We start from the raw sequence: 26,450 nt of genomic DNA, 5'->3' as shown, positions 1-26,450 counted from the left end.
GTGCGTGCTTCCTCACTGCAACAGGTGATAAACCCACCTGTTTAATTACAGGTGTGTTTCTCCTGGTCTTTGGCTGAGGGCCTTGGCACAGGCATGGTTCCCCTGCTCACCTGGTTTCAGCCATGTTAGCCGTCTTTCAGGCTAATGTGGCTTTGAGGACAGAAAGCTCATTCCTGCCTCAGGGTTTGCACTTAACCGTTCTCTGGGACTTCCCTGGTGGCGCACTGGTTACGAATCCGCTTGCCACTGCAGGGGACACAGGTTCAAGCCCCAGTCCAGGAAGATCTCGCACACTGCGGAGCAACTAAGCCCGTGCGCCACAACTACTGACCTGCGTTCCAGAGACTGTGAGCCACAACTACTGAGCCCGTGCGCCACGACTACTGAAGCCCGTGCGCCTAGAGCCTGTGCTCCGCAACAAGAGAAGCCACTGCAATGAGAAGCCTGTGCACTGCAACAAAGAGTAGCCCCCGCTCACTGCAACTAGAGGAAGCCCACGCGCAGCAATGAAGACCCAGCCCAGCCAAAAATAAATAAATTAAAAACAAAAAACAGTCCCCTGTGATTGAAATACCTTCAGGTCTACTGGTGGCTGCCTCCTTGTCATCATTCAGATCTCAGCAGGAAATAACCACTTGAGAAAGGCCTTCATGGCTCCTACTCCCAGTAATTCTGTATCACTTTTTCGAGTTCCTATATCATTTTTAACACTTGGTTATATTATTGTGTGTTTCTGTCTTCCCCCACCAAAATACAGATTCTAAGAGATCAGGGACTGTGTCGTGTTCACCTCTATCTCCTAGTGCTTCTAACATTTCCACAAATAGCTGAAACATATCTTACCTTGAGCAAAAGAGCATCTTCTTAATGGGTCTCTCTGCTTCCAGTAGCTTTCACCTCTAATACAGCTCTGACTTAGCTGTCTGAATTCCTTTTCTGAAACAAAGGGTAGATGCTAGCATTATCCCTCTTCAAAAACCTTTCATAGATTCTTTCTTCAAGGCATCATCCCCTCACTCCTTGCACCTCATCTTCCACTGGGGCTCTTGGGGGAACATTCTGGAACATGCCACATGCCTTCCAGCAGCCAAATTTTGACAAGTGCTTCTGCTTCTACCTGAGATGTTCTTGCCCATCCCTCACCCCCCCCCCTAATTTTTTCCTGAGGGCAAAATCCTAGTCATTTTTCAAAGCCTAGCTCCCAAAATGCCTTTTTTTTTTTTTTTTTTTTTTTTGCGGTACACGGGTGTCTCACTGTTGTGGCCTCTCCCGTTGCGGAGCACAGGCTCCAGACACGCAGGCTCAGCGGCCATGGCTCACGGGCCCAGCCGCTCCGTGGCATGTGGGATCTTCCCGGACCGGGGCACGAACCCGTGTCCCCTGCATCGGCAGGAGGACTCTCAACCACTGCGCCACCAGGAAAGCCCCCAAAGTGCCTCTTTTGAGAGGCTTCCTCCAATCCTTCCTTCCTCTGGGCTCCCCCAGCCCCTGTTTAGACTCTGGTATGACTAACCACACCCCGATTTCTGTCACAGTTGAGTGTGTACCTGTTGTCTTTCTCAGGAGACCATGAATGTTTCCAGGGCAGGGAAGCATCAGCTCTCTCTGTGCCCCTGTTTCTTCAGTTGTAACATAAAAATCTTTGTACCTACCTCATTGGGTTCTTGTGGGGAGTAAGTGAATGAATGCACATACAGCCATTAGATCGATGAATGGCTGAGTAAACACCATATAAATGTCTGCTACTATCATTAATATTCATTTCCGTATTCTTAGTGCTGGTCCAAAGTAGGTGTCATTATGCATTGTTCTTGAATTTGGTTGGAGTCTGGTAGAAGGCTTCTGAAAGATTTAGAGCTTTATTGCTTAGAACCAGGTTGGGAACTTTTATTGGTCTATTTAAGTTATTTATGTAACTCCCAACCCTCCTTCCACCCCAAGCTTTGGGGATAGGAACTAGGGATTGCTAAGTAAGAAAAGAGAAAATAGTCCTAAACCTTTCCTAGTGGTGTCGCCTAACGGTTGGTCTGACCTAAAGATGAGAAACCTGCCTCAGAAATTTATTTTTAAAAAATTTCCCTGGGCCCTTTGTTCAAATGCTACTCACGAAGAAATAACATATTTAACCGTTACCTACGAATGTGTCCCATTTTCCCCATAATATTAGGGGAGGGATGGGATACAGGACCACCAAATTATAGTAGAGATGGGGTCTGGGGAGGCAAAAGAAGTCTGGGTTATGAGCTGCTGTTCCCAGAGCTTCCAAAGGCTTGTTAGAAGGAAGGGTGCCAGAGAGCACTGGATGCAGAAGAGTGAAAGGATGCAAACAAAGAGAACTGAGGCTTCCTAAGATGATATTGGTCTAATGGAGAAGCAGGGAGGCCCAGTGGGGAATGCGCTGGACCAAATTATACTTGTAACTCTACTTTGCAGCCGGGACACCAGGGCACCTCTCTGGCTTCCTTGTGCAATGTGTTTAACGGTGAGATTGAACTAAATGAAGCTTGAGTTCCTTCTTGTGTTGAGGAGGGTGCTGGCCAATGGCGGGGTGACTCCGAGTCTGAATGCGTGCTTTAACACATCCTGGGCGGTGCCTTGGCTTGCGTGTTTCCTTGGTTCTTTACAGAGCCAGCCAGGCTTCACAAGTCTGATGCTTGTGAAAACCATCTTAGTGGATGTGGTGAACAGCCTGGTCTCACCGCTCCAGAGAGGTGGATGATTCCTGGAGGCTGTGCGTGAAACTGGGTCGGCCTCTAATGGCCAAAGGCCCATGGGCACAACAAACAGGGTGAAGTCTAGGCTGTGACCAGATGGATCCTGGGAAGCAACTGGTATTTCTAAGATAGTCTCTCCTCAGTCGAAAGTCTTCTGTTAATCCAAGCTATTTGAGGTATTAAGTATACTTGATGTGTGTATGTCATTTACAAGTATTTTCAGATTCTCAGATTTGTCTAAACCATGTAACAACCTGTGAAGTCATTTCCATTTCATAAATGAGGGAGCTCAGAAAAAGTGACTTGCCCCAAAGTTTGGAAACATAATAGGGTTTGTGACAGAGAGTGATTTTGTACAAGTCTGTGGCTGGCTTTATCCAAGAGAAGTGAATTACAGAGATGGAGAATGGATTTCAGTCTAAGACGATCTCGACTGCTAGCTGTACCGTGGCAGCTGGCTATAGTGGAATGAGTCTTGGAGCCAGAACTCTCCAAATCTGTCATACACTAGAGGAGGGACCGTGGACAAGTTAACACTCATTCTCATTTCCCTTGTTTGTGAAAGAGGAGCAAATGACATAAGACAGGGTAGAGCTGTCTGACATAGTAAGTAAATGCAGTATTCCCTTTCATACGAGTTTGAACATGTGGATAAAAATACTCTTAGCCATGCTGTATATTTTCTCCTGTGTATTTTCCTCAACTTAGTTTCTGCCTTCAAACTGACTAGAAACAGGCTAGTAAGGATCCTTCTGTTTCAAAGGCTTGATTAGGGTTCAAATACTCGAAATTAAACTATATAAAAGGAAATATTTCTCATCTACAGGCTAGCTGATAAATGTAGGGGGAATCTCCGTTTTTGAGGCTGACTGGCCTTGGGAGTCGATGCCCGTGGCCTGGCATCAGAGAGATTTACCTAGCACGCTTGAGTGAGCCTGGCCCTGGCTGGGAGGATTACATTTCAGCCAGTGTTGAAATCACTTGAAATTCCCCTTATTCATCCAGATACAGAAATAAAAGGAGCAACTCGTGGTCTTGCTGAGGCAAAATCTTTATTGTTAGCCATTACTGAATCCTTTATTCTTTCATTCTTGCATCTATCTGCCAAAAACAGACCCATCAAAGTAATCTATTATATAAAGAATCACATGCACATGGATTTTCTTATCTCACACCCCACAATCTCATCAAAAGATCAAATTATATGTTTACTCCATCTTTATCTGTAGACCTTAGAGCTCTATAGAAGCTTTTGAATGAAACAATGACATTTTTATCATTTTCACTTTTTAAATGTACCAACATTCAGATGGTTCATTCTTGGGTCTGATGCTTGAAGCTGAGGTAGGATGAGGCAGGAGGACAAACTACCCTTTTAAAATGTCCTGGCCTAAACATTTTTGGTAACACACACACACACTCACACACAGATAAATCAATTCAAGTGATATCCAAAAACTTTTTTTTTTTCCTTTTCCTCTTCACCAATCCCTTTCTCATTCTGCTGGAGGCCCCTCTGCGTCCTGCATTTCTATTTTACTCAATAGGAGAAGTTGCTCAGCTACTTCATGAGGAGTTGAGGATTCACAAACAGAAGTCATTCTAAACAATTTGTCAGGTATGTCTCCCACAAATATTTACTTGTCCTCTCCCTCTCTGACCAGCGGTCACAACAGTGAGTCATCCATTGGGCTTTAATCCACAGCAGCATGAAATAACAGCAATTCCAGGACTATGACCGGACACTTTCCATTTTTATTAAAATTCTCACTTCCCTCAAAACCTGATTGTCTTAAAGTCAATTTTATTCCATGTTTGGACTTTCAGTTTGTGCTAATTTGCAAGTCTTTCCCAAATTATCCTTGTAAATCAATGCGTGAAGTATTTATCAATTCTCATACATACAATTCCTTGACAGATTCAGGAGAACTGAATCTCTCCCCATAGAGGAGACTTTTCTGGAGGGAGTGGGATAGAAGGAATCCCCTTTATGAAATAAGAGTTAGGGGATGGGAACTAAATTTATGCCTTTTAAGACCTTATTAATATATAGAGTTATATGTATATGGCCTATTGTCAGTCCCTTATTCAGTTTGCTTCATCCATTTTAGATGAGCGTGATGCAAAGTCTACAAACTCAGAGCCACACGTTTATGTCTTTGTTATTATGGCTAAGATCCCACATGCTGCAGAGCAACTAAGCCCGTGTGCCACAACCACTGAATCCCGCGCACCTAGAGCCCGTGCTCCGCGACAAGAGAAGCCACCGCAATGAGAAGCCCGCGCACCGCAACGAAGACACAACACAGCCAAAAATAAAATAAATATAATAAATTTATTAAAAAAAAGAAATTTGAGTCGCGCCTTTCTTCATTAAATAAAAAAGCCTAAAAGTACTATACAGATAAATCTAAGTGCTTCACATTAATAAGCAAGTATTTTACCAATCAAAATACTGCTCTTAAGCACAAGTAACAACTCAAACAAGGAAAAGCTCGAATGAAATAAGCCTCTATGCATTCACTGCAAAATTTTTACCATTACCAAAATTACAAACAAAACAAAACGATAAACTTCTAGTGGTAGTGGACCCAAATGTTTATTATTGCCTCATTTTCTTCTAACCGGGCAACTCTTCTCTATTTCTCCCCTCATGACTTTTCTCTTTGTTTGGTACTCAGCCAACCTCTGAGACACAACTGAACTCCTCCCTCCTCCAGGAAGCGATTTCTGGCCCTCACTGATCTCCTTCAGCTCCATACCGCTTAAACCCATCCTACGATTCAGGTCTACCAATAGTATTGATCTCCTGTATGCCTACCATTTCCACAGATGCATCCTGGGGAGCAGGGCCGGACCTCCCCTGTATTGCCACCTTGCCTCACCCAGAGCCCTCTCAGAATATTGACTTCATGGAGTTTTGGACATAAACCCATGCAGGAAAGGACACAAGCTATGGCAGCTAGCCCCCTCTGCCTCATGGTCCTTTTAAGAATATAGAAGCCTCAAATACGTGAACCAAATTGATTTGGGCCCCCACCCAAGACCTTGAGTTTGAATTGATTGGTAGCGTGAAATAAATGATACACCTGAGAACTTCTGGATTCCCATTTGCACCACGAGTTCATAGGCCTGACTGTAAATGACCTTTTACATTAATGCCCACATTTACTAGTTGGTGCTTTTCATACCGTTTCTCTCAAGAACGTTAAATGCAGAACTGTGCCCTTTGTTCTGAAGCATGGAGGCTTTGCTCTGTATTGTTTCAGAATCACTGGCATTCCCACTGGGAACAGAGTGGGCCTCATCCTCTGCTCATGACTAAGTCCAGAGACTCTGTCTGGTGAAGGAGTTCTGTGACTTTTTAACCTGAGCAGTATTCTACCCATTGCCCATGAATGCCCGGGTTACAGTGCCTGTATCACTGCACTGCTGATTACAATAAATGTGAGGTAACCTGGTAAGCTGTCCCCAACCCCAAACTCAAGAACATTAGTGGATACTTGAAAGCAAGCTGTATGACTGCACACTCCCAGCTTCCAAAGTTCAAAAGTCTGGTGGACTAATCTTAAGATGTCCACCGCTCTCTTCTTTGCCAAATATGGGCAACAAATACTGCCTTTAACATTATCAGGACACAGTTGGGGGTTGCTTTTTCAGTGCTGGGGATAGATTACATGGATACATTTTCCAACTCTCTGCAGCAAAGAGGTGCAGTGATAGACGTTCATAATCAGGCCCTTAAAGTGAAGGGCACTAGGCTTTGGAATGAGAAAGATCTGGGTTCAAACTCAGGGTGCCATTGGCTAGATGGGTAACCTTGAACGAGTTATAAATTTCTGTGAGCCTGTTTTCTCATCTGCCAAATGGAAATAACACCACCTCCCTCAGCAGGGTTGTGAAAATTATGATATACATAAAACTCCTGACATATTGCTTCAATATAGTAGATACTCAATAAATGTTAGTTACTGTTTTTATTATCCAAGAGTTTGAATTGACTAGAGTCCATGACTTTTAATTCACTATTTCAGTCTTCTCAGAAGAGTCATCCAGGACTAAAGTTAAAAGTATATGGGAGGCTGTTAAATGCCTGTAAAGGTTATTTAGTGGGTAGGAAAGATCACAGCACTGAGGTGGAAGGATGTTGTCCCTGCCCCCACTCCCTTATGGCCCCAACACACACACACACACACACACACACACACACACACACACACTCACACATCCCTCCCCCCGAGACTAAACCTGTAGGCCCTTTTGTCCATGTCTCCAACCCTAGCTGATGAAAATGCCTGTGGTTTTAAAGGTTTTCAAAACTAAGAATGGGAAAGTGAGGCCTCAGAAAACTATATATATTCCACTAGAGGAGAAAGCAAGTAAGAGAGAGAGAGAGGGGTAACGCTACATTTTCTTGTCCTTAGCAGTATAATGGCCCCCACGTCCTGGGATCCCAGTTTGACAAGATGAAAGGACTCGAAGGTCATGGACGGACCTCACTGTCCACTGTGAAAGCTCTTGCAGCACCTTTAGGCCCCACAGCTTCTTCTCAAAGAGACCACCATCTCCAACAATAAGGGGCATCCCATCAGCCTCACTGGAAGGGATCTTGTGTTCCAGGAGCACCATTAATTCTTCCAGCTGGTAAGCAAAGGCAGCGACTTGGAGGAGAATGGTATGTATTGCTTGATGGAAGTCATCTTCAGCTGGAGTAAAATGCACCCGTTGGTCTTCTAACATTCTGGCCAACATAACATGGAAGGTACGGTAAGCTTGGAGGTTCTCTTGGAGTCGCTCTGCCTCACTAAGCTCGCTCCACCGATCAGTGCTTGCCACTGGCACACCACGCACAGAGTCCAGGTTTACGTTCTCGTTCAGACCTTGGTGCTTCACCTGGTCAAGGATACAGAAAAACTTCACATCTTCTGTAATCACTCCACCAGTCTCACTTAATCTCTAAATCTCATATAAAATCTTATTCACTTCCCTGGTCAAGGATCCAAATTGTAAAGAAAATAGAGAGTCTAGATGAGGAACTCTTCATCTGGGAACCTTGACGGACTTTAGGAAGAAGCTATCCTCCCAGAAACTATCCATACTGCTTTGACTACCTGTTCATTTCTCTTGGGAGAATGTACAGCTTTCACTAGGTTCCAAAGGTTGAAAACCACCCACTGACTGTCTAGAATAATTTTTCCTTCCCACTTGACACTCCCTCCTGGCAACTGGAGTATTATAATCATACTGGAGTTTAAGTATTTTAAATATACCTGAAGACGCTGGCCACACCTAAGCTCTAAAACATAGGCATCGTAGAATTTCTCTAACAGCCTCTCCATTGCTCGCTGTCGATGGCGAGGACAACCCTTTATTACAGGAGTCAATTGCAATTATTTTTTGAAAAACTGGTATTTCAAAGAATCTGATTTCTGACTGCTGGGGTTTTATGAAGATAAACCAATTCTCAGAGAACCTAAATTCCGAACTCTCCACGGGGGCCTGGAGTGTTTCCACGGCAGGCCTTAGATGAAGACCGAGGGGGATCTTCCTCTATCAGAAAACCTGAGATCCATGGTTAGCTCCCTAAGAATCGGACACTTCCCCAGGTCCCCAGTGATTCTTCTACGAGACTTTTTTGATAGTGTAGGTGACCTTTCTATTTAGACACAGGAACACTTTTGATTGTATAGGGTGGCTAATAATGTAATAGGAGAAACTGGTTGGTTTATACTGTTCTTCTCCCAATCCTATAAACCTAACTCCATCTTTCGTTTCTAAGCTCAAAAAATCAGAACAATGTACATGAAGAACCCAAGCTTAGAGGCCTCATGGTTAAGCTATTCTGGCAGAATTCAGACAGGTAATGAAATTAGGAACAGCCTCCAGGACATAAAGCCAATTCTACATAGAACCCCATGTATATTTTCTTATTCAAGGAACAACATGTCTCCTGAATAGCCTAGAGAAAGTAAGGTCGTATGACTTTCCTTAAGGGAAGGGGCCATGTCAAACGACAGGTGCCCAATATATAAATGACTATATGATTAGGGCTTTTGTAACGGATAACGGGGCTGGAACATGATGGTAAAGGGCTGGATCAGAAGAGATGAAGTGAAAATAGACGACAGCAAAATAGGCAACTTACATAAGATTCCATAAGAGCAGTCAGGTCTGAACGGATCTTCCTTGCTAGCCAGACAGAGCGGCTACAGAGGTCCCGGCGGCGAGGGGTCAGCGGTGAATGCTCTGTGAAAGCCATCCCCTAACTCAACTGTCCCGGGAAACAAGTGAGCTGGGTTTGTTTCTGTCTATACTGGTCCAAATAAGAAATGTGACTCTCGGGCTAAATCCACTGGGCATTTCCCTACTAATGGAATTCGGCACCCACGCCCCCTGCCTGACTCAGAGGTGGCAGCAAATTCCTGGCTGTGGATTTCTGTGCCTGTGGAATCAAAGGCCCCTTTTCACTCAGCTTTCTGTCCTGCAGCGTCTGCCTCCAACTCTCTCCTCCACTCAGGGCCTAGTGTACTTGTTTTCATGTCATTGTTTTGCTTTTGCACTTGACAAGGTCATTATCACGCTGATCCTCATGACACCCCTGCCTGATGGAATCTATTTATATACACTTATAATCAGTTCATTTTACTATCACCCTCTCTGTGCTCCCCATGTCCTTTTCTTTCTTGGCCTGGTAAATTATTCAATAATATTAAGTTATTATTATTGATATAGCTGCCATTCATTAAGCATCTACCCTAGGCCAGACACTGCTAACAGCTTTAAAGCCTTTATTTGATCTTTAGAATAATTCTACAAGATAGTTTCCTCATTTTACATAAGAAATGGAGGCTTAAGGAAATTAAATAATGTGCACAAAATCTAATAACTAGGTTCAAAATTTAAATATAGGTCTTTGATTCTATAACTGTTCCTCCCACTGAGTTTCCAATATCATTCTCTAGGTAGTTCATATTTTGTTCCAAGACACAAAGTTTACATGAAATAGATCCTGTAAAACTACAGCATTTTTTCATTCCCATCCTTTTGCTGAGTATTTAAATTTACACTTGATTAAAAATCAGTTAAGGAAGCATCTGTAATCTCAATCATGGTGCCTTCCTTGTAGCTATAGGATGAAGAAGGTACTGTTTTAGGCCTGTTCTCTTCCAAAGGACAGGAAACACCCAACCCTGACTTGGTAACATTTCTGAGGCAGTCTCACTTAAGTGACAACATGCTTTTCTTTTTCTTCCTTATCCCAGTCATACCACATTGCTTCTTAACAAAATAAGAGAATGAGCTGGACTGTGAAATGAAGGCAGAGTTTGAAAGCACTTGGAGAGTTGTTGTTCTATTGCATTTAACTCTGTAGGTTAGAGGATGATGCCAATTGGGTAAGAGTTACAAGTTTCATCCCCAAATGAATCAGTTTTCACTATTTTGTATCATGGACATTACCTCTAAATTGAAACACATGCCTTCTCAGGGGGAAATTTCCATACATAAACAATAATCGAGGGGGCTTCCCTGGTGGCACAGTGGTTAAGAGTCCGCCTGCTGATGCAGGGGACACGGGTTCGTGCCCTGGTCCGGGAAGATCCCACATGCCACAGAGCGGCTGGGCCCGTGAGCCATTGCTGCTGAGCTTGCGCGTCCGGAGCCTGTGCTCCACAACGGGAGAGGCCACAGCAGTGAGAGGCCCGCGTACCGCAAAAAAAAAAAAAAAAAAAAAAAAGCAATAATCGAGGGACATAGGGGAGAAAGAAATGAGGCTGGGGTGGCTGTCACAGTAGGCTTTTTAAGAAGGTAGGAGGATTCTACTTTTTTTTTTTTTTAAACTTTGTATGGACATCGAGTTTTGTGAAGAAGCACTGATATTAAATGCTATCAGGGTTTTGTCATTATCAGAGCAAAATTAACCCCACAGCTTCCTTAACGTTCTCTTTACTAGATTAAGAATCCACCTTTCCTAAGGTTGAAACATGGAAAGGATTTCCAACTTTGTCAAATGATCATAGGATCATATAGCATCTCAGCATTAGAAATCAAGAACTGAACTAAGTCAAAAGTTAACTACCTGATTCTCAACAAGAGCAAACAACAGTATCCGCCACATAAAACCTGCTCTGAGGGCACTTGTTTTTCTTATTTGGCAGCATCAATTATTTCACCCCAGGATAACTGCAACTCAGTACAACCAAGGAAGACCAGTTGCTTCCATGAAGACAACTTTTATTTTTCTTCTTTACATATTTATTTTGGATATGCCTTACCTAGATTAAGAGAAAACAAGGATTTGAAAAGCAGAGTATCCCTTTTATTATAATTTCTTTTTACATAACCTTTTCAACCTAGATTCAGGTAACTACCTGTCTCTCCCACCAAAGGAGAAGGGTCCTGCATATTACAACAGGCAAAAAAGGCTTCTAGGAAATAAAATATTTTAAATTGATTCATTACAATTTTTCAGTTTTCTTGAGTACACTGGAAAGTGGGAAAAAGACAGGAGGGAAAAATGGTGCTTCGAACAGCCGGACTGTAATAACTTTAGTTAGGTTTAGTACACTCTATATTTTTTTCTCCAAACAGGTTCTAAGGAAGTTCAAGTGCTCTATGTGAATGCTTTTCCATACCTCAATGTATCTATTTTTACTCCCAGTAATCTTGGCCAGTGTTTATCTAAATTCTCTGAAGCATATTCTCAATTTTACAAAATAACCCTGGGCAACCACAAACAAGGGGAAAGATGTATTTCTACAAGATGTATTTCTATATCTTGTAGAAATAATATTTGTATTAAGTACATTTTCAGAATTTAGAATTGCTAATTCAAGATGGAGAATATGCTGTGGGAAGAGTTATTAAAAAGGTAGCAGAATTTGATTAACAGTAGGAAATGTTGGGCTTCCCTGGTGGCGCAGTGGTTGAGGGTCCGCCTGCCGATGCGGGGGACACGGGTTCGTGCCCCGGTCCGGGAAGATCCCACGTGCCGCGGAGCGGCTGGGCCCATGAGCCATGGCCGCTGAGCCTGCGCGTCCGGAGCCTGTGCTCCGCAACGGGAGAGGCCACAACAGTGAGAGGGTCGCGTATCGCAAAAAAAAAAAAAAAAAAAAGAGTAGGAAATGTAGAATTTTAAGATTAAGAGTTCCTTAGAAGGACAATGAAGTAAACGTATGAGGAGCAGAATGGAAAAGGGAAAAGAATCTAGTATAAGATAGTTTACTTTAACCAACTCTTTACTTTGCTAGCACCCCTTTTCTCAAAAGGAAAAAATCTTAAGTCTGTGAAAAATATTTTAAAATTTATCGCAAACTGCTGTAATAATTTATTGAAACAAATTACAGGCAAATGAAGATGAGTAAAAAACAGAGAAAGGAGAAAGTTTCTGAGAACTAGCTAGCTGCTTTTGGTGGGGAGGAGTGTGATACAGGGAAGAATATATTTTCCCTCTATCTCATAAAGTTTTTTTTTTTTTAAATGCAGTTTGCTTTTGTGTAGGTGGCTAAAACATCTGATGACTAACAACTGCAAATGTAATTTATGGAGACAAAGGATAAGATAAATGTGACGAAGACAAAAAGTAAAGTGGGGTATAGATGCTAGCTAGTGAAACAGTACAAAATGGACTTAATACGGGAGTGGAACAACTTTGTTTTAGACCCATCCAGTCAATCTTATAATATTTTCAAATTTACTCAACATACCAAAGTCATCTCCAAATCCTTACTGTGGGCAGGAAAGCATACTCTATATCCCTTCTAACCTTATTCCATTTGCTACCCTCACACTGAAGGGGATGGCAAATCTGCAACACTGAAAAGAAACAACAGTACATTTAAGACTGTTCACTGTAGGTGTTTCACTCCCTATTCCCTGGCATCCCAACCACTGACACTAGGTGGGTGTAAAGTAAGCCTCTTTCAGAGATGACGTTTTGTTACCCTTCTTCTTGGGGAAAAAAAAAAATCAAAAGAGAAAACTGATAAACTTTGTAGTTTTAGTGTTTGTGAAAAACAAGCTGTTCCTTATTTTGTTCTCAGCAAAACTTCATTCTTTCCAACAGCCATCATACATTTCTGACAAACAATGAATAGGGCAAGCCTTTAATTCCAGTTTCTGAGGTACGTAGGAGAGACTGCCCTTCTAATTCTCTAAAAATGGGCCAAAATATGCTTTTGGTCTTCTGGAAGTTATGAAGTTGTACAAAACTGTCTTTCCCATGGACAGTAAGTAATCCACCCCATGAAAATCCCTACCTCGAGGGAAATGATAATTTCTACAACTTCAGGTGAAAACCAAAGCATTATACAGATTATTAACTTTGTTGAAGGTTTTCTTCTTCTGAAGTGTTATTAAAAGGGAAACAAAACAGAGCAATTTTCTTTTACTTACAACTGTATGACTCAGACTATTCCTTCACTGATGGCAGTGTCCTTCACTAATTGGGAGCTGGAATCAACCAATGATAAAGCAAAGCAAAGCCAAAGCTAAAGCCAAAGCCAAAGCAAGCAAGGGGCCAGAGCTGGGGTAACAGGGAGGTCTGTACAAAGAAATGATGGGGACAAAAAAGAAAATCAACAAATTCACAAGAGAAAACCTTTTATCTATAATTCAGACCCTGAACAACCTTCCTGACCCCCTCAAAATTCCTAAATCTCGATGCTCTAAAAACTCAGACCACTAATTACCACAAACCTAACATCCTTCCCTAAAGAGGTTTCCGGAAAAGCACTAGGCTACTGTAGTGATTTTGTTAGTGCTGAGGACCAGCTTTCTTTAAAGGCCACTAGAGAGCTATGATTTTAGAGGCTGGCTGTGCTTCTTCAACCCTATATCTTGCCTTCTACAAGTACCTCTTATGCAAAGGACCCCATGTCAGAATAATCTAATCTCTCCCAGCCCCACAAAATATAGCAACAAAGACAAAAAAAAAAAGAGAAATCAGACTTTGTTAATAAATAAGGAATCTCAGGTTCCACAACACAAAAACACACATGTTCAAAGTGCAAATTTCTGCCACTAGTCTGGGACTTTTCTCACTGATATAGAACCCTGTCTTATGGTCAGAGAGACCATGTAGACAGTAGTTCCCTCCCTGTTGGGAGCCTGCTTGCAAAGCAAGTGAGCACCACTGAGAACCTTATGGAGGTGTTGGGAGGGGGACTGAGGAAGGTGGTGAGGTGAAGAGGCAGGAGGTGGTCCCCATGTATCCTTCCTTTCCTAAACCCAGGGGGAATAGAGGGAAAGGGGGTGAGAGATGTGTGCTGTTTTAACAGCTCACCCTGCTAAGGGGCCCTAAAGTGCCAAGTCAAGCTGCCAGCCTCCAGAGATTAGAAGTATATGATACTTTGAAGATAAATGTGCTGCAGGGGATAGAAGCCAGAACCATAGGGAAGCAGTAAAAGAGGAGAAGGGGTTTAGAGAATATTAATATATTATTAAGAGTTAAAAGCTGATCCAGAGCACATCAGAGTTACAGGTTGAAAAGGGGGATCTGCTGATGAGCAGGAAGTCTGCCTGGCTGGAACTGAGTATAAGAATAACCGTTACTTTAAGAGCTGCTGCTGCTTTTTCTTTGTCTAGCTTTCTGGTAAAGGCAACATCAATTTTATAAAGGGGACAACAGAGGGAGAAGAGGGGGTGTGTGTGTGTGCGCGTGTGTGTGTGCGCGTGTGTGTGCGCACGTGTGCTGTGATCCACAATGGAAAAAGCAGGCCCTTCAGTTATTTTACTAGATTTTAAATGCTTTAAATTTTTTTTTTTTTTTGTCCTTTTTGTCTTTTAAATACAAAGTCTTAGCTGTCCCAGTGCCCAAAGTCTTCCCTTCCTCTAAGGTCCAGTAGAGTCTGAATCTTCAATCAGAACCTCTGTGGTAGCACCGAGTATATCCGAGTTCATGACCAGCCCTTCAGTGCCCCCACTGCTGCCACTTCCCACAAAGATCTTCCCATCAGCCATCAGGCTCACCCGTTCTGTCCCACTACAATATGACTTTGACATCCCTTCAGCTTCTAGCAGAAGGCACTCTCCAGACGTGGAGTTTCCCAAGGGCTCAGGAAGAAGAGGAAGACCCTGACCGTCTGCAGGTTGTGTCAGGGACTCTGGATTAGTGCCCAAGATATCTGTGCTGGTGATGAGGGCGCCTGCATTGGCAGCCAGAGCTTCGGCAATCAGCACCTCAGGGTGGCTTTTTGCTTTGTGAGCCACTACGCTGTCCTTCTTCTCAAATTTTTTGCCACAGATATTGCAAGAAAACTGGTAGAAGGAGTCTGCATCATGCTTCTTCATGTGCCAATTAAGGGATGCCTTTTGCCGGCAAGTGAATCCACAGATCTCGCATCTAAGGAGAGTGAAAAACGAAATAGCTGATCAAATAGAGAAATAAAGAGACTCTAATTTAGCGTCAGGGTGAGAATTGAGAGGTTATGTTTATAAGCAACAGTCAGTAATATATACTTCTTGTGAAAGATTAGGAAAAGTTAATAGATAGAAAACTAATCTGATTTTTTCCCCTTTCTGTTTGTTTGAAAAAGAGGAAAACAAAAGAAAACATGACTAAGTAGCTCCCCTAATCAATACCCACTCTTTTTTTTTTTTTTTTTTGCGGTACGCGGGCCTCTCACTGTTGTGGCCTCTCCCGTTGCGGAGCACAGGCTCCGGACGCACAGGCTCAGCGGCCATGGCTCACGGGCCCAGCCGCTCTGCGGCACGTGGGATCTTCCCAGACTGGGACACAAATCCGTGTCCCCCGCATCGGCAGGCGGCCTCTCAACCACTGCGCCACCAGGGAAGCCCAATACCCACTCTTTAATTTGGTAGAAGTAAAATAGCAGTGCCGGCTGAAATGTCTGTAAAGGGTCTAACCCTCAAGTGGGGTATATGCACTGAGACCCCAGATGTTCACCAGTAAACAAGTACTCACTGTAATGGCTTCTCGCCAGTGTGAATCATCCGGTGCACTGCCAGATTGTGGGAACTCTTGAAGGCTCGAGCACAGTATTCACAGATATAATCTCGTTGATCTGAGAAGAAAAATAATGTGGTTATTTAGTGTTCCATTTAGAATCCCTCTTAAGTATTTTTTCCTAGCTTACAACAAGCAGATGATCAGGCAGGTGAATTTAGAGGACAAGCAATACTGTTTTTAATATATAAGCACTTTGGATAAACAAAACTTATAATAATATCATTTTTATCTCTTCTTAGTCCATTCTTTCAGTAGCATACGAACCTATTTTAAAAAACAAAAATAAAAAACACAGCTAGACAGAAATATGAGAACTGGAATCCTAATCTCAATTTTACCAGTAATCCAGACCTTGGATAAATTGGTTAGCAAGTAAACAACTACATTTTACATAACTTTTATTCTTAAAACAGCTTTTTTCACAGACTGTGAAAGCTGAATGCTTACATATAAAGAATCTAGCGTTCAACAACAACAAAAGAAGTTGGCATTCCCTAAAGAAAAGTGACCCAAATATAAAGTGCTACTCATATCTTCTATTTCAGATTTTTTAAAAAGTTACCCAAGATAAACAATTTAAACTTCTCTCAAAAATTCTATGGGGCAAAGGAACACTGGACTTAATTTCTTATCAACTGGTTGGGGAGAAAGTGGACAAACAGATGCTCAACATACATTTGTTGAATAAATGGCCACTACCCATTTTCTATGCCTTTCACTTAAAAATTACTAGAAATAGTCGCAGTAAAAACACAAGGCTAAGTCAAAAGGCAAACAGCATCCAATTTAATCTTACATTCTATCCCAAACAGTTCTAAAACCAAGTGTGGGAGAAGAGTCAAGTTTTCCTCAAACTTGAATGTACTGAGGACTCACCTGGGGATCTTATTAGATGCAGACGCTGATTCAGTTGGTCTAAGGCAAGGCCTGAGATTCTCCATCTCTTAATGGAGCTAAAGTCTGGTCTATGTTCTACATAATGAGTGGTAGGGTCTAAAAATGCATACTTCTAACTCAGGGACAATTTCTTAGTATCTCTCAGGTCTTGTCCACTTTTCCAGCTCCACAGTCGCATGACAAACCCATGTGGGGCATTCTACTTGCTTAAATAAATTGTATTTTCAAAGGGAGCCAGTAAACACTAATTTGGAAAAGGAAACCTCTCTAACACTGACATCATAAAACTGTATCAACCAAATATAAATATCTAGAATGGACTGAATTTCTAAAACACTGTTTGTCATAGTAGGCTTGTAATATTTAACTAAAACAGTCTAAACTGGTTGTCACAAATTACTTTTCTATAGGATAAAACAGTGTAGCAGGGAGAAGGAGTGGAGAAATGGCAGCTTCTATCAAGAAACAGTGGAGACAGCATACTCTCTGAAGAAACATAGTGTAATGCAAAGACAGTAGACTTTGGAGTGACTAAGACCTGAGTTTAAATTGCGGTGCTATCAGGTGCCCGGCCCTGTGCAGTAAACAGCACTTTATAGGTTATCTCATTTCATCCTTGTAATAACTCAGTGTTACTGGTAACATTATTAGCTTTATTTTACAAATGAGGAAAAGTGAGAAGAAATTAAGTAACGTTCCTAAGTCACACATTTAGTAAATGATGGAAAGGGTATATATATGACACTGACCATATAACCTTGTGCAAGAGACATGAAATCTCTGCTACTGGAATTCCTAGTCTTACCCTCCAAGGATTATTAAGAATATCAAGTGTCTGGCATATGCTCAATTACCACTAATACCCAGCCTAATTTGTTCCTATTAGCTACACTGCACTGAGACTGTCAAGTGGATAAAAATGAATGACGTCTGAATCCATTCTATAACATGAATTACAAAGACATTGTTTCTCTTTTTGAGTCAATAGCTCCTCCTCCAACAGGAGGTTACATGTGAATTTAGTAGCTAGCCTTTACGATTCCAATAGGAGCAGAAGTCGAGAGCTCCTCAATAGGTAACATGAACGATGAGCAGCCCTCCTTCCCGTTTCAGCTTTCTCCACATACTCCTCATTTTCAGTCCAGGTAGTTACTACGAGTATCTATTTACCTGAGACAGAATTAGAAAACCCCGGTTCTGCTAAAACTAGCTGTGTGACCACAGGCAAGTTACCTAATGTTGCTCAGCCTCTGGTTTCTTAGCTGTAAAACAAACTTGGTGATGTTGAATCAGTGAATTTAGCTACTTGATAAACATTTTATTTAAAAAATACCTGTATGATGTTTGGCATGTCGTAGAAGTTGCTTCTGGAGCCTGAAGAGTCGCCCACAGGAGGGATGGGGACATACGTATTTCTTCTTCAGCAAATGCTGATATTTAATGTGGTGCTAAAACAGTAAAAGAAAGTGAAGGGGGATAAAAAATAAGGATTCCAGAAAGCTTAGCTTAGCTCATTCCTTTGCTAAGTCAAAAGTGCTGAAGGAAAACCAAATACTCTGTATATGAACAGGAAGCAGTATAATAAAATGATTACGAACATAGGCTACAGAAACAGATAGACGGTGATTCCAGACTAGGTCTGTCATTCACTAGTGGCATGATCTTAGAATATAATACTTCCAGATGGAAGTATTATATGGAGGTAATGATAACTGTGTTGTAGTGTTGTTGTGGGAATACAGAGATCATATATTGTACGGTGCTTAGTGCAGCAAATAGTACATGACAAAAGAAGTGTAGCTATCATTATTATAGTAGAACCAGAATCAGAAAGTAAGGCCTTAGTCTATGTTATACTTGCTGCTAAATAAAGATCAAACACTTCTTAAGCTTTAGTAATTATTATTTCACCTTCATGTTTTCTGCCAGACCTAAATACAAGCTGTATCTTTACTCATTAAAAAAAATCTGGGACTTCCCTGGTGACGCGGTGGTTAAGAATCCGCCTGCCAATGCAGGGGACACGGGTTCGAGTTCTGGTCCGGGAAGATCCCACATGCCGCGGAGCAACTAAGCCCATGCACCACAACTACTGAGCCTGTGCTCTAGAGCCCGCGAGCCACAACTACTGAAGCCCACACGCCTAGAGCCCGTGCTCCGCAACAAGAGAAGCCACCGCCATGAGAAGCCCACGCACCGCAACAAAGAGTAGCCCCTGCTCACCACAACTAGAGAAAACTCACACGCAGCAACGAAGACCCAAAGCAGCCAAAAATAAATAAAATAAAAAATAAATTTTTAAAAACATGCAGAACGCACAGCAATTTATAAAATTATTTTAAAAAACCCTGCTCACTTAAAAAAAAACACCTAAAAACTAAAAATTTTAGAATTTATTCTAAATAGGATTCAAAAAGTCATTGGTTTTAGTTGCTAATTTTATTCTTTAAAAATACACATTAAAATAAAATCTGTTCCACTGTGTCTTGGTGTGTTGTTATGCAATCATTTCTTGTATCAGGAGTATTTACACCATGAACACTGGAATATTCCAAGATCCCAAGGAAATATTTAAGCTCAGGTTCTAAATCACTTAAAAACAACAACAACAACAGAAACTCAGCTGAAGTAATTTGATGTTTACAAAAAGATTTTCCTTGACATTACACATTTAATGATAAAGCCTACACAAGTCCACAAATTGTAAACTCTCATGAAGTATGAGAACTAGAAATGGAACGTAACCTGCAAGGCTACCTTATTTAACAACTTCACTGACCTGCAAATAGCGAGGGTGAGCAAGAACAGTTCCACATCCTTCCATCTCACAACGGACATACTGGATTGGAGGCTTTTTTCTATTAGCAATATGTAGGAGAAAAGTTAGCAACAGAAAAGAGGCATTCTGCACAGTGGCCAAACTGCACTATAGGGAATAGGTATTTTACAGTATGAAGAATTAAAATCTCTAAGTTTATAGCTTGCACAGAATTTATGTTAGAAGTAACCAGAAATTGCCAAATGTTTAGAGTTTTTAGAAAAGAGCACAAAACAAACTAGTAACTCCCCAAAAGGCAAAGAAGTGTTAAAATTTTTAGAAACTTTAAGATCCTGCAATGGAAATAAAAACATAGTAACTCTGCATCAAGGACACTAATGAAGTTGCTTTTGTGAAATTTTTAACTAGCCATTCCCACAGGATAATTATGAGGGCTGAACATGTGAGTGAAGTGCCCACCACCAGAAAGAAGGCACAACACAGCAGGAGTATAAATTACTCACCTCCTTTTGGGTAATCGTGGACTTTTGTCATCTTTTCGCCTTCTTCCTCTCCTATAATTAAAGAGCAGAGTAACTGTCCACATATTCCAGATTGAAGCTTATATAGTAAAGGAGAGCTGAGGACATACCCTCAAGACCAAAGGGCAGGTGGCAGAAACAAAGGATAACCCAGAATACATAAAGCCAAAGACATATCTGGCAAACCAAACAAAGATTTCACTCTGAAGCAATTTCACTTACAAATAAGTCTGCACCACAAGTTAAAATATATACCTTTCATAAACTACACATTTCTATGGAAGATTTGGATAAACCTCAAGGTTACTACTTGAAGACTTGTTTCAGTGAGAAGTCTATCACTTATATTTAATCAATTTAAAAAGTAGAATAAACAAGTCTATTATCTAAAAACCCTAAGAACATAAACTAGACTCTCCTTGCAATAGAGACAAAAGCCTAGACACTTAAAAAAGCTATTTCTGCAACAGGAAATAATTGCTAGCTAAAAGTTTTCACCTGATCAAGGTTATTACATCATTTGCTTTATTTGCCCCTCTTCTGAGGATCCATATTTGCCATACTCTTCTTGCTGCCTCTACCTCCTCGGCATCCCTAGAGCTATTATTGTCCTACCCACTCAACTGAACGTCTCTTAAGTATTGCTTTGAATTAAACTTTTGAAGCTTTTGAGCAGAGTCTTTCCAATGAAATTGTCAGCTGCTTGAGACAGCAATATGCATATGTCAATATCATTCCTCACACTCCTACCCTTTTTCCACTAGTGGCTTGAAAATCTGTTAAATTTCCATTTTTAGTAGGAATTGCCTACTCACTTCCTAGGAGGCTCCTCATCTTCTCTAATTTCATTCTCTTCTTCTTTCACCTCTACCTCTACTTCCACTTTTATTTCTTTCTTCTCTTTCTCTTCTTTCACCTTCCCTGATTTTCTCCGTGGCTTTGGGGTTTCCCTGAAAATACAAATACATTTCAATACTGGTATCCAGCAAAGGACCCTTTCAAGGACAACTGTGACAAAAGGGTAAAGCCAGGAGTTATCAATGATTTATTATAAAATTATGCTCCTCAGGCTTCCCTGGTGGCACAGTGGTTAAGAATCGCCTGCGAATTCTGGTCCGGGAAGATCCCACATGCTGCGGAGCAACTAAGCCCGCGCGCCGCAACTACTGAAGCCCACACGCCTACAGCCCATGCTCCGCAACAAGAGAAGCCACCGCAATGAGAAGCCTGTGCACCGTAACGAAGAGTAGCCCCTGCTTGCCACAACTAGAGAAAGCCCGCTCGCCACAACTAGAGAAAGCCCACACACAGCAATGAAGACCCAAGGCAACCAAAAATAAATAAATAAAATAAATTTAAAAAAGAGAATATGTTCATAATATATAAAATGAATAAATGCAAAATTTTAAAAATTAAAATAAAATAAAATTATGCTCCTCAGTCCATGAAATGTGGTTTCCAGCCAGCTATTCCTCATATGTACATCATACATATATTTAGAGCCTATGAGACAACCCGCCCCCTCCGCAAGCTAACAATGCCTTAGAATCAAATCTCACTATAGCTGTAAAGAGAAACAAAAGTAAAAAATTCTAAGTATTCAGGCAATTCATGATACCTTAAGATAAAACAGGCAGACATCATAATAATCTGAATATGATCAAAACAAAGTTCTATAAATGGCAGAGAGGGCTATATGAGGGAGTAATAAGATAATGTTAGATTCGCAAAACAAGTGCATAATTAATTACTCATTTAAAATTACGTCCATATCCATTCGTTTGGCAACAAGGTGAAATAAAAGCATGCAACGATGCTTTCCTAACTTATTTTTCACTGACAAATCTGAGACATACCTTTCTAAGTGGGGTTTGTAGGTCTCATCCCTTGGATCATCTTTGAACGGTATTTCTTCTTCACTGATCAACATCTCGTCTTCCTCCTCTTCCTCCTCATCACTGCTAAAAAGAAGCAAAGAGGTTAGAAATTCCAGCTGTATGAATTATATCTGACTTGATTTTATTCAGTAATTTATTTAGAGGTAGCTGAAGATTTACAGTAAGTTATCTAGGATTTTCATGCTTATGGTGTAGTTGGACTGCAATCTAGCTGCTTATCCTAAAGAATAATAATTGAAACAAAAAATACATAAATCCTAGACATGCTATCACTCCATTAAAGGCAAGGCAATGATGGCTCAGTGACACTAAGAGTTAAAAAACAATTGACAATTATTTCAAGTAGAAAACAACTTCTGAGTCATGTGATATGACTGACTGTGTTCTACATCCCCAAGGGCTTAAATACGAAATATGAAAAGTTTCTTACCTAATGCCACCTGGAGACTGATGCTCTTCTGCAACATCTAGAAAAAGTCCAAAACAAAACTTTATCTATGTAGGAATAGATATTTTCTCTCTGCAGCCAAGAGACTCAAACCAAATTACTGCCTAGGGTAATTACACAAAAGGAGAATTATCTGCAAAATGTCAAAAAGGAATCCTTCCTATAACACCACACTTACCCCTGAAAGTTAAGCTGTTCTGGTAAATGTTCAACATTACGTTTAAAATCAACAGGCAACTGGTTAATAAATAACCATACTCTATATTCACTGTACCATAATCAAGCTGATCTGTATTTGGTTCTGACTTGCAGATGAGTTGCAATGAACCAGTCTTGGACCTAGAGCTTCGGGTGTTCTCTGTGTCACGATGCCGAGAGGCAGATGTCCTGCTACTGCTACGCCAGCCCCGGCTAGGCTTAGTTGCAGCAACGGAAACTTCCTGAGGGACGGTAGAACCTTCTTCCTCTTTCTCTTCCTTGGGATCTAAATGAAAACATACATCATTCTTTTAAAGTTTATAGTTAACCAATAACAATCTCTGTATATCTACTCTTACAAATATAGTCAATGGAAAGATGATAAATGGTTTTTTTCCTCCCCCCACCCCGGGGGGGAACCTCAGAATTTTACTGATATAATAGAAACAACAAGACGAGAGTAAAATTTGATAAAACTTATCCTTATTGTCATCAGTCTAAAGAAAAAACTTTGTATGTTGCAAAGTAGTTATTTTACATTTATAGTATATTTTATATATATACTAAAAAATAATGCTAAGAGAAATATACCTAAGATCTAACCTTTTGTTCTATATTTTAACCTTTAGATCTAAGACAGAAGAAACTAAATTGAGTGAGTGGTCCCAAAAAGACCAGATCTACTATAAGAAAGAAGCACACGTCTAGACGATTTAATAATCAAACAATGCTTCAAGTAAGTACTGAAGAGGAATTCCATAAAGAGGAATTCCATGGTAGGAATGCCTTCCCTTGATTCTATTCAATAATTTTACTTAGTATATTAAAAGTGAGCCTATATTGACCATAGAAGATCCTTTTAATAATCTCAGAATGGTAGTCCTTTCTAAGAATAGCACAGAATTTAGGTCTTAAGACTGATACATCTGACTATATAAACATAAAGTTTTCTGCATGGCAAATTCCTCTATAAGCAAAGTCTAACAGCCCAACAGAAAAACGGCAACTCAGTAAAAACATATGGTTTTCAGATATATGAACAAACAAAAACAATGACAACAAAGCTCAATCCACTCATAACAAGAGAAACTCAAATGAAAATCATATTGCTGTAGCATATTGGCAATGATCCAAATGTTTGTATTGGCAAGGCTGTAGGAAAATAGGAACTCTTAATAGAGATAACAGTGTGAACACCAGCAAAACCTTTCTATAAAGGACAATCTGGCAACATCTATCAAAATTATAAGTACATATACCTTTTCACGTTCATTTCAACTACTAGGAATTTATCCTACAAAACTATAATCACACTTATAAAACCCACATCCATAAAGTGTCCAAATATTATATATATGTGTGTATACCCATGGTATAAATAAATAAATCTATGTATTTATATCTATATATCACAACAACACTTCTGGACAAATTTCAAGAAATTGAGATAAATACTGGTCACCTTCCAGGGGAAGGTCCAAAAATACTTCCAGTAATTCCACCTCAAAGTATCTACCCTAGGAAAATGAACTGGCACATGGAGGAGGTTCACTATAACATGTTTATAATAGCCAAAATATGGAAACAACCTAACTCTCTACATTAAGGAGCCACTGTTTATTAAATAAACCATGATATATCACCAAGATAGAATAAAACATATGGAGGTATCTGTAAAGAATGACATGGAATTACTGGCAAAAATGTTGTTAAATGGAAAAAATAAAACTTCATACACACACACACACATATAGTATGGTAATATTTTTTGCTTAACCTTTAAAAAAATGATCTGAAAAACTATAGTTTCCTCCACTATGGAACAAGGTGGTGACTGGGGGATATTTCAGCTTTAACTACACTGTTTGAAAGTTTTATGAGAACATATTAAGGTAATGAAATAACATTCATTTGAAATGCAGATATGAATAGCAGTGGGAACTTTAAAAAAAACAGACATAATTGTTAAATCAGATATACGTTTCCTCTGATTCCCCTTTCACCATTAAAATGTCTTTCTTACCTTTCTACTATCTGAGCTACTTCAAGTATCAAAATAATAATAATAAAAAGTTTACAGTTGAAAATATCTTAAAGATTAACTAGTCTAAGTACAATCCAATGAATTTTCCCCTTAAAGTAACTGGAATGCCAATGAAGACAACTTGTTCAAGATCACAAAGTTATCTAAGCAGACTTGGATTTTAAAATCCTGTCTTGAGACTAGTAATCAAGGACTTCTACATGTAGGTCATGGCTGCTTTTAAGAAAATTTCTTCAAAGGGAGCAATTCAATACCCTCCATAAAGTACTGAACATTAAATAATGAGGAGAAAATTATTTCTTTTACTCAACCCAGCTATGCTAATTTGGACTTTAAACCTATTCCATAACTTCCTATACTCAATAAAGCTCTTTTATACTTCACGATGAAAGGACTGTATGCCTACATCTTCTCATACTGTGGATATTATCCACTGGACAAATAACAGCAATTTGATGAGAACTGCTTATCCTTATAAAGCATAATAGCCTATTTTATTGAATAACATACCCATTCCGTAAAACTCTATAGTTTAAAAACAAAGCATTGTCAGAGAGTGACATCAGCAAAAATGTCCCTTTTCAGAAACACACACACACACCACACACCTGCCAGAATCAACTTTGTAAGAACTCTGGGATATAGTCATAGGTTTACAGCAACCAAGTAAACACTGAAGCAAGAAAAAAGTTAAAAACAAGCCACGTAAGGAAATCTCTGTCAAATCACACGTTGGGCACAAGCTTAACCAAGCAGAGCCTTTAGAGAGACCACACAAGACAAAGAATATGATTTTTTAAAATATGGTCAAACAGCTAAAGGAAATCACTGACAAAGAACTAAAGGAAATCAGGAGAATGATGTCTCAACAAATAGAAAAGTGCCAACAAAAAGACAGTAATTATAAAAAGGAACGAAACAGAAATTCTAGGGCTGAAAAGTATAATATCTGCAATCATTAAACAGCAGATCTGAGAAAGGAGACAAATCAGCAAACTTTAAGACAGGTCACAACTGAGAGCATCTAGTCCGAAGAATAGAAAGAAAAGAATGAAGAAAAATTAACAGAGACGAAGAGACCTGTGGCGGACCATTAAGCAAATCAACATACAGAGTCCCAGAAGGAGAGCAGAGAATGGAGCAGAAAGAATACTTGGAGAAATAAAGGATAAAAATGCCCCCAAATCTAAAAAAAACCACAATTCTACACAGACAAGAAACTCCACATCCTCCTTCCAAGTAATGTTACATTCACAGGTACTCAGCATCTTTTGGGGGGAAACAAACTGATAGCAAGTGGCTCCATCAATATCAGACAAAACAGACTGCAAGCCAAAACACTGTTCTAAGAGTCAAAGAGGGACGCTGTATATTAATAAAAGGGTCAATCAATCAAGAAGATACAAGAATTATAAACCTATACATACCTAATATATGAAGCAAAAAATGACAGAATTGAAGGGAGAAATAGGTATTACTAAGATAATTTGGAAACTTCAATATCTTACTTTCAGTAATGAATAAAATGACTACTCAGAAATTCAAATAGGAAATGAGGACCTGAGCAACACTATTAAAACAAAATTAAACCTAACAGATATATAATACTTCACCCCAAAACAACAGAATACACCATTTTCCCAAGTACACACAGAAGGTTCTCCAGAGTAGACCATATACTAAGCCACTCAAGTAATTTAAAAAGATTGAGGGACTTCCCTGACACCACGCTTCCACTGCAGGGGGCAAGGGTTCGATCTCTGGTCGGGGAACTAAGATGCTGCCTGCCATGGGGTGTGGCCAACCACCACCACCACAACCACAAAACAAAAGAACAACATATCATAAAACATGGGCTGCAGAAAAAGCAGTGTTCTGAGGGAAATTTATAGACATCAATGGCTACATTAAAATAGGGGAAAAAATCACATGTCTAATCAATAACCTAACTTCACACCTTAAAGAAAAAGGGGGCAGAAAGGAG

At 40.3% G+C, this 26,450-nt stretch overlaps 2 protein-coding genes and 1 long non-coding RNA gene across 4 annotated transcripts in view; 1 reads left to right on the top strand and 2 right to left on the bottom strand.

Moving 5' to 3' along the window:
* Positions 1 to 2,680: 2,680 nt before the first annotated feature.
* LOC117313160 (uncharacterized) lies at positions 2,681 to 5,062 on the top strand. Its single transcript, XR_012333545.1, has 2 exons — positions 2,681 to 4,332; positions 4,826 to 5,062. It is a non-coding gene; the product is annotated as an uncharacterized lncRNA (long non-coding RNA).
* Positions 3,748 to 10,796, bottom strand: CNTF (ciliary neurotrophic factor). The gene is made up of 2 exons (XM_004312208.4): positions 8,860 to 10,796; positions 3,748 to 7,607 (listed from the first exon to the last, which is right to left on the bottom strand). The coding sequence occupies exons 1-2, from the start codon at positions 8,971 to 8,973 to the stop codon at positions 7,119 to 7,121; spliced, it is 603 nt and encodes a 200-aa protein (XP_004312256.1). The 5' UTR covers positions 8,974 to 10,796; the 3' UTR covers positions 3,748 to 7,118.
* Positions 10,797 to 10,929: 133 nt separating this feature from the next.
* ZFP91 (ZFP91 zinc finger protein, atypical E3 ubiquitin ligase) overlaps positions 10,930 to 26,450 on the bottom strand; it is a 30,837-nt gene continuing 15,316 nt past the window's right edge. Inside the window, exons 3-11 of one of the 2 annotated variants that reach the window (XM_033860729.2) lie at positions 22,499 to 22,708; positions 22,207 to 22,243; positions 21,735 to 21,839; positions 20,694 to 20,828; positions 19,861 to 19,911; positions 19,358 to 19,436; positions 17,912 to 18,026; positions 15,637 to 15,736; positions 10,930 to 15,054 (exon numbers count right to left, since the gene is read on the bottom strand). In XM_033860729.2, coding sequence (XP_033716620.1) covers positions 14,544 to 15,054; positions 15,637 to 15,736; positions 17,912 to 18,026; positions 19,358 to 19,436; positions 19,861 to 19,911; positions 20,694 to 20,828; positions 21,735 to 21,839; positions 22,207 to 22,243; positions 22,499 to 22,708 — 1,343 coding nt within the window. In that variant the 3' untranslated portion in view covers positions 10,930 to 14,543. The remainder of the gene's footprint in view (positions 15,055 to 15,636; positions 15,737 to 17,911; positions 18,027 to 19,357; positions 19,437 to 19,860; positions 19,912 to 20,693; positions 20,829 to 21,734; positions 21,840 to 22,206; positions 22,244 to 22,498; positions 22,709 to 26,450) is intronic. The other variant, XM_033860730.2, reaches the window with a different exon arrangement.

Source organism: Tursiops truncatus, chromosome 8 (genome assembly GCF_011762595.2).
Source record: "Tursiops truncatus isolate mTurTru1 chromosome 8, mTurTru1.mat.Y, whole genome shotgun sequence".
In the NCBI taxonomy this organism is placed as follows: Eukaryota; Metazoa; Chordata; class Mammalia; order Artiodactyla; family Delphinidae; genus Tursiops; species Tursiops truncatus.
The sequence above is the reverse complement of the archived record's forward strand: the minus strand, read 5'-3'. Positions and strand labels throughout refer to the sequence as shown.

Coding starts and splice junctions, on each gene's coding strand:
- CNTF (XM_004312208.4), bottom strand. CDS start 8,973: ATGGCTTTCACAGAGCATTCACCGCTGACCCCTCGCCGCCGGGACCTC. Junction 7,608..8,859: donor CTGCTCTTATGGAATCTTAT/GTAAGTTGCCTA, acceptor ATCCTTGACCAG/GTGAAGCACCAAGGTCTGAA.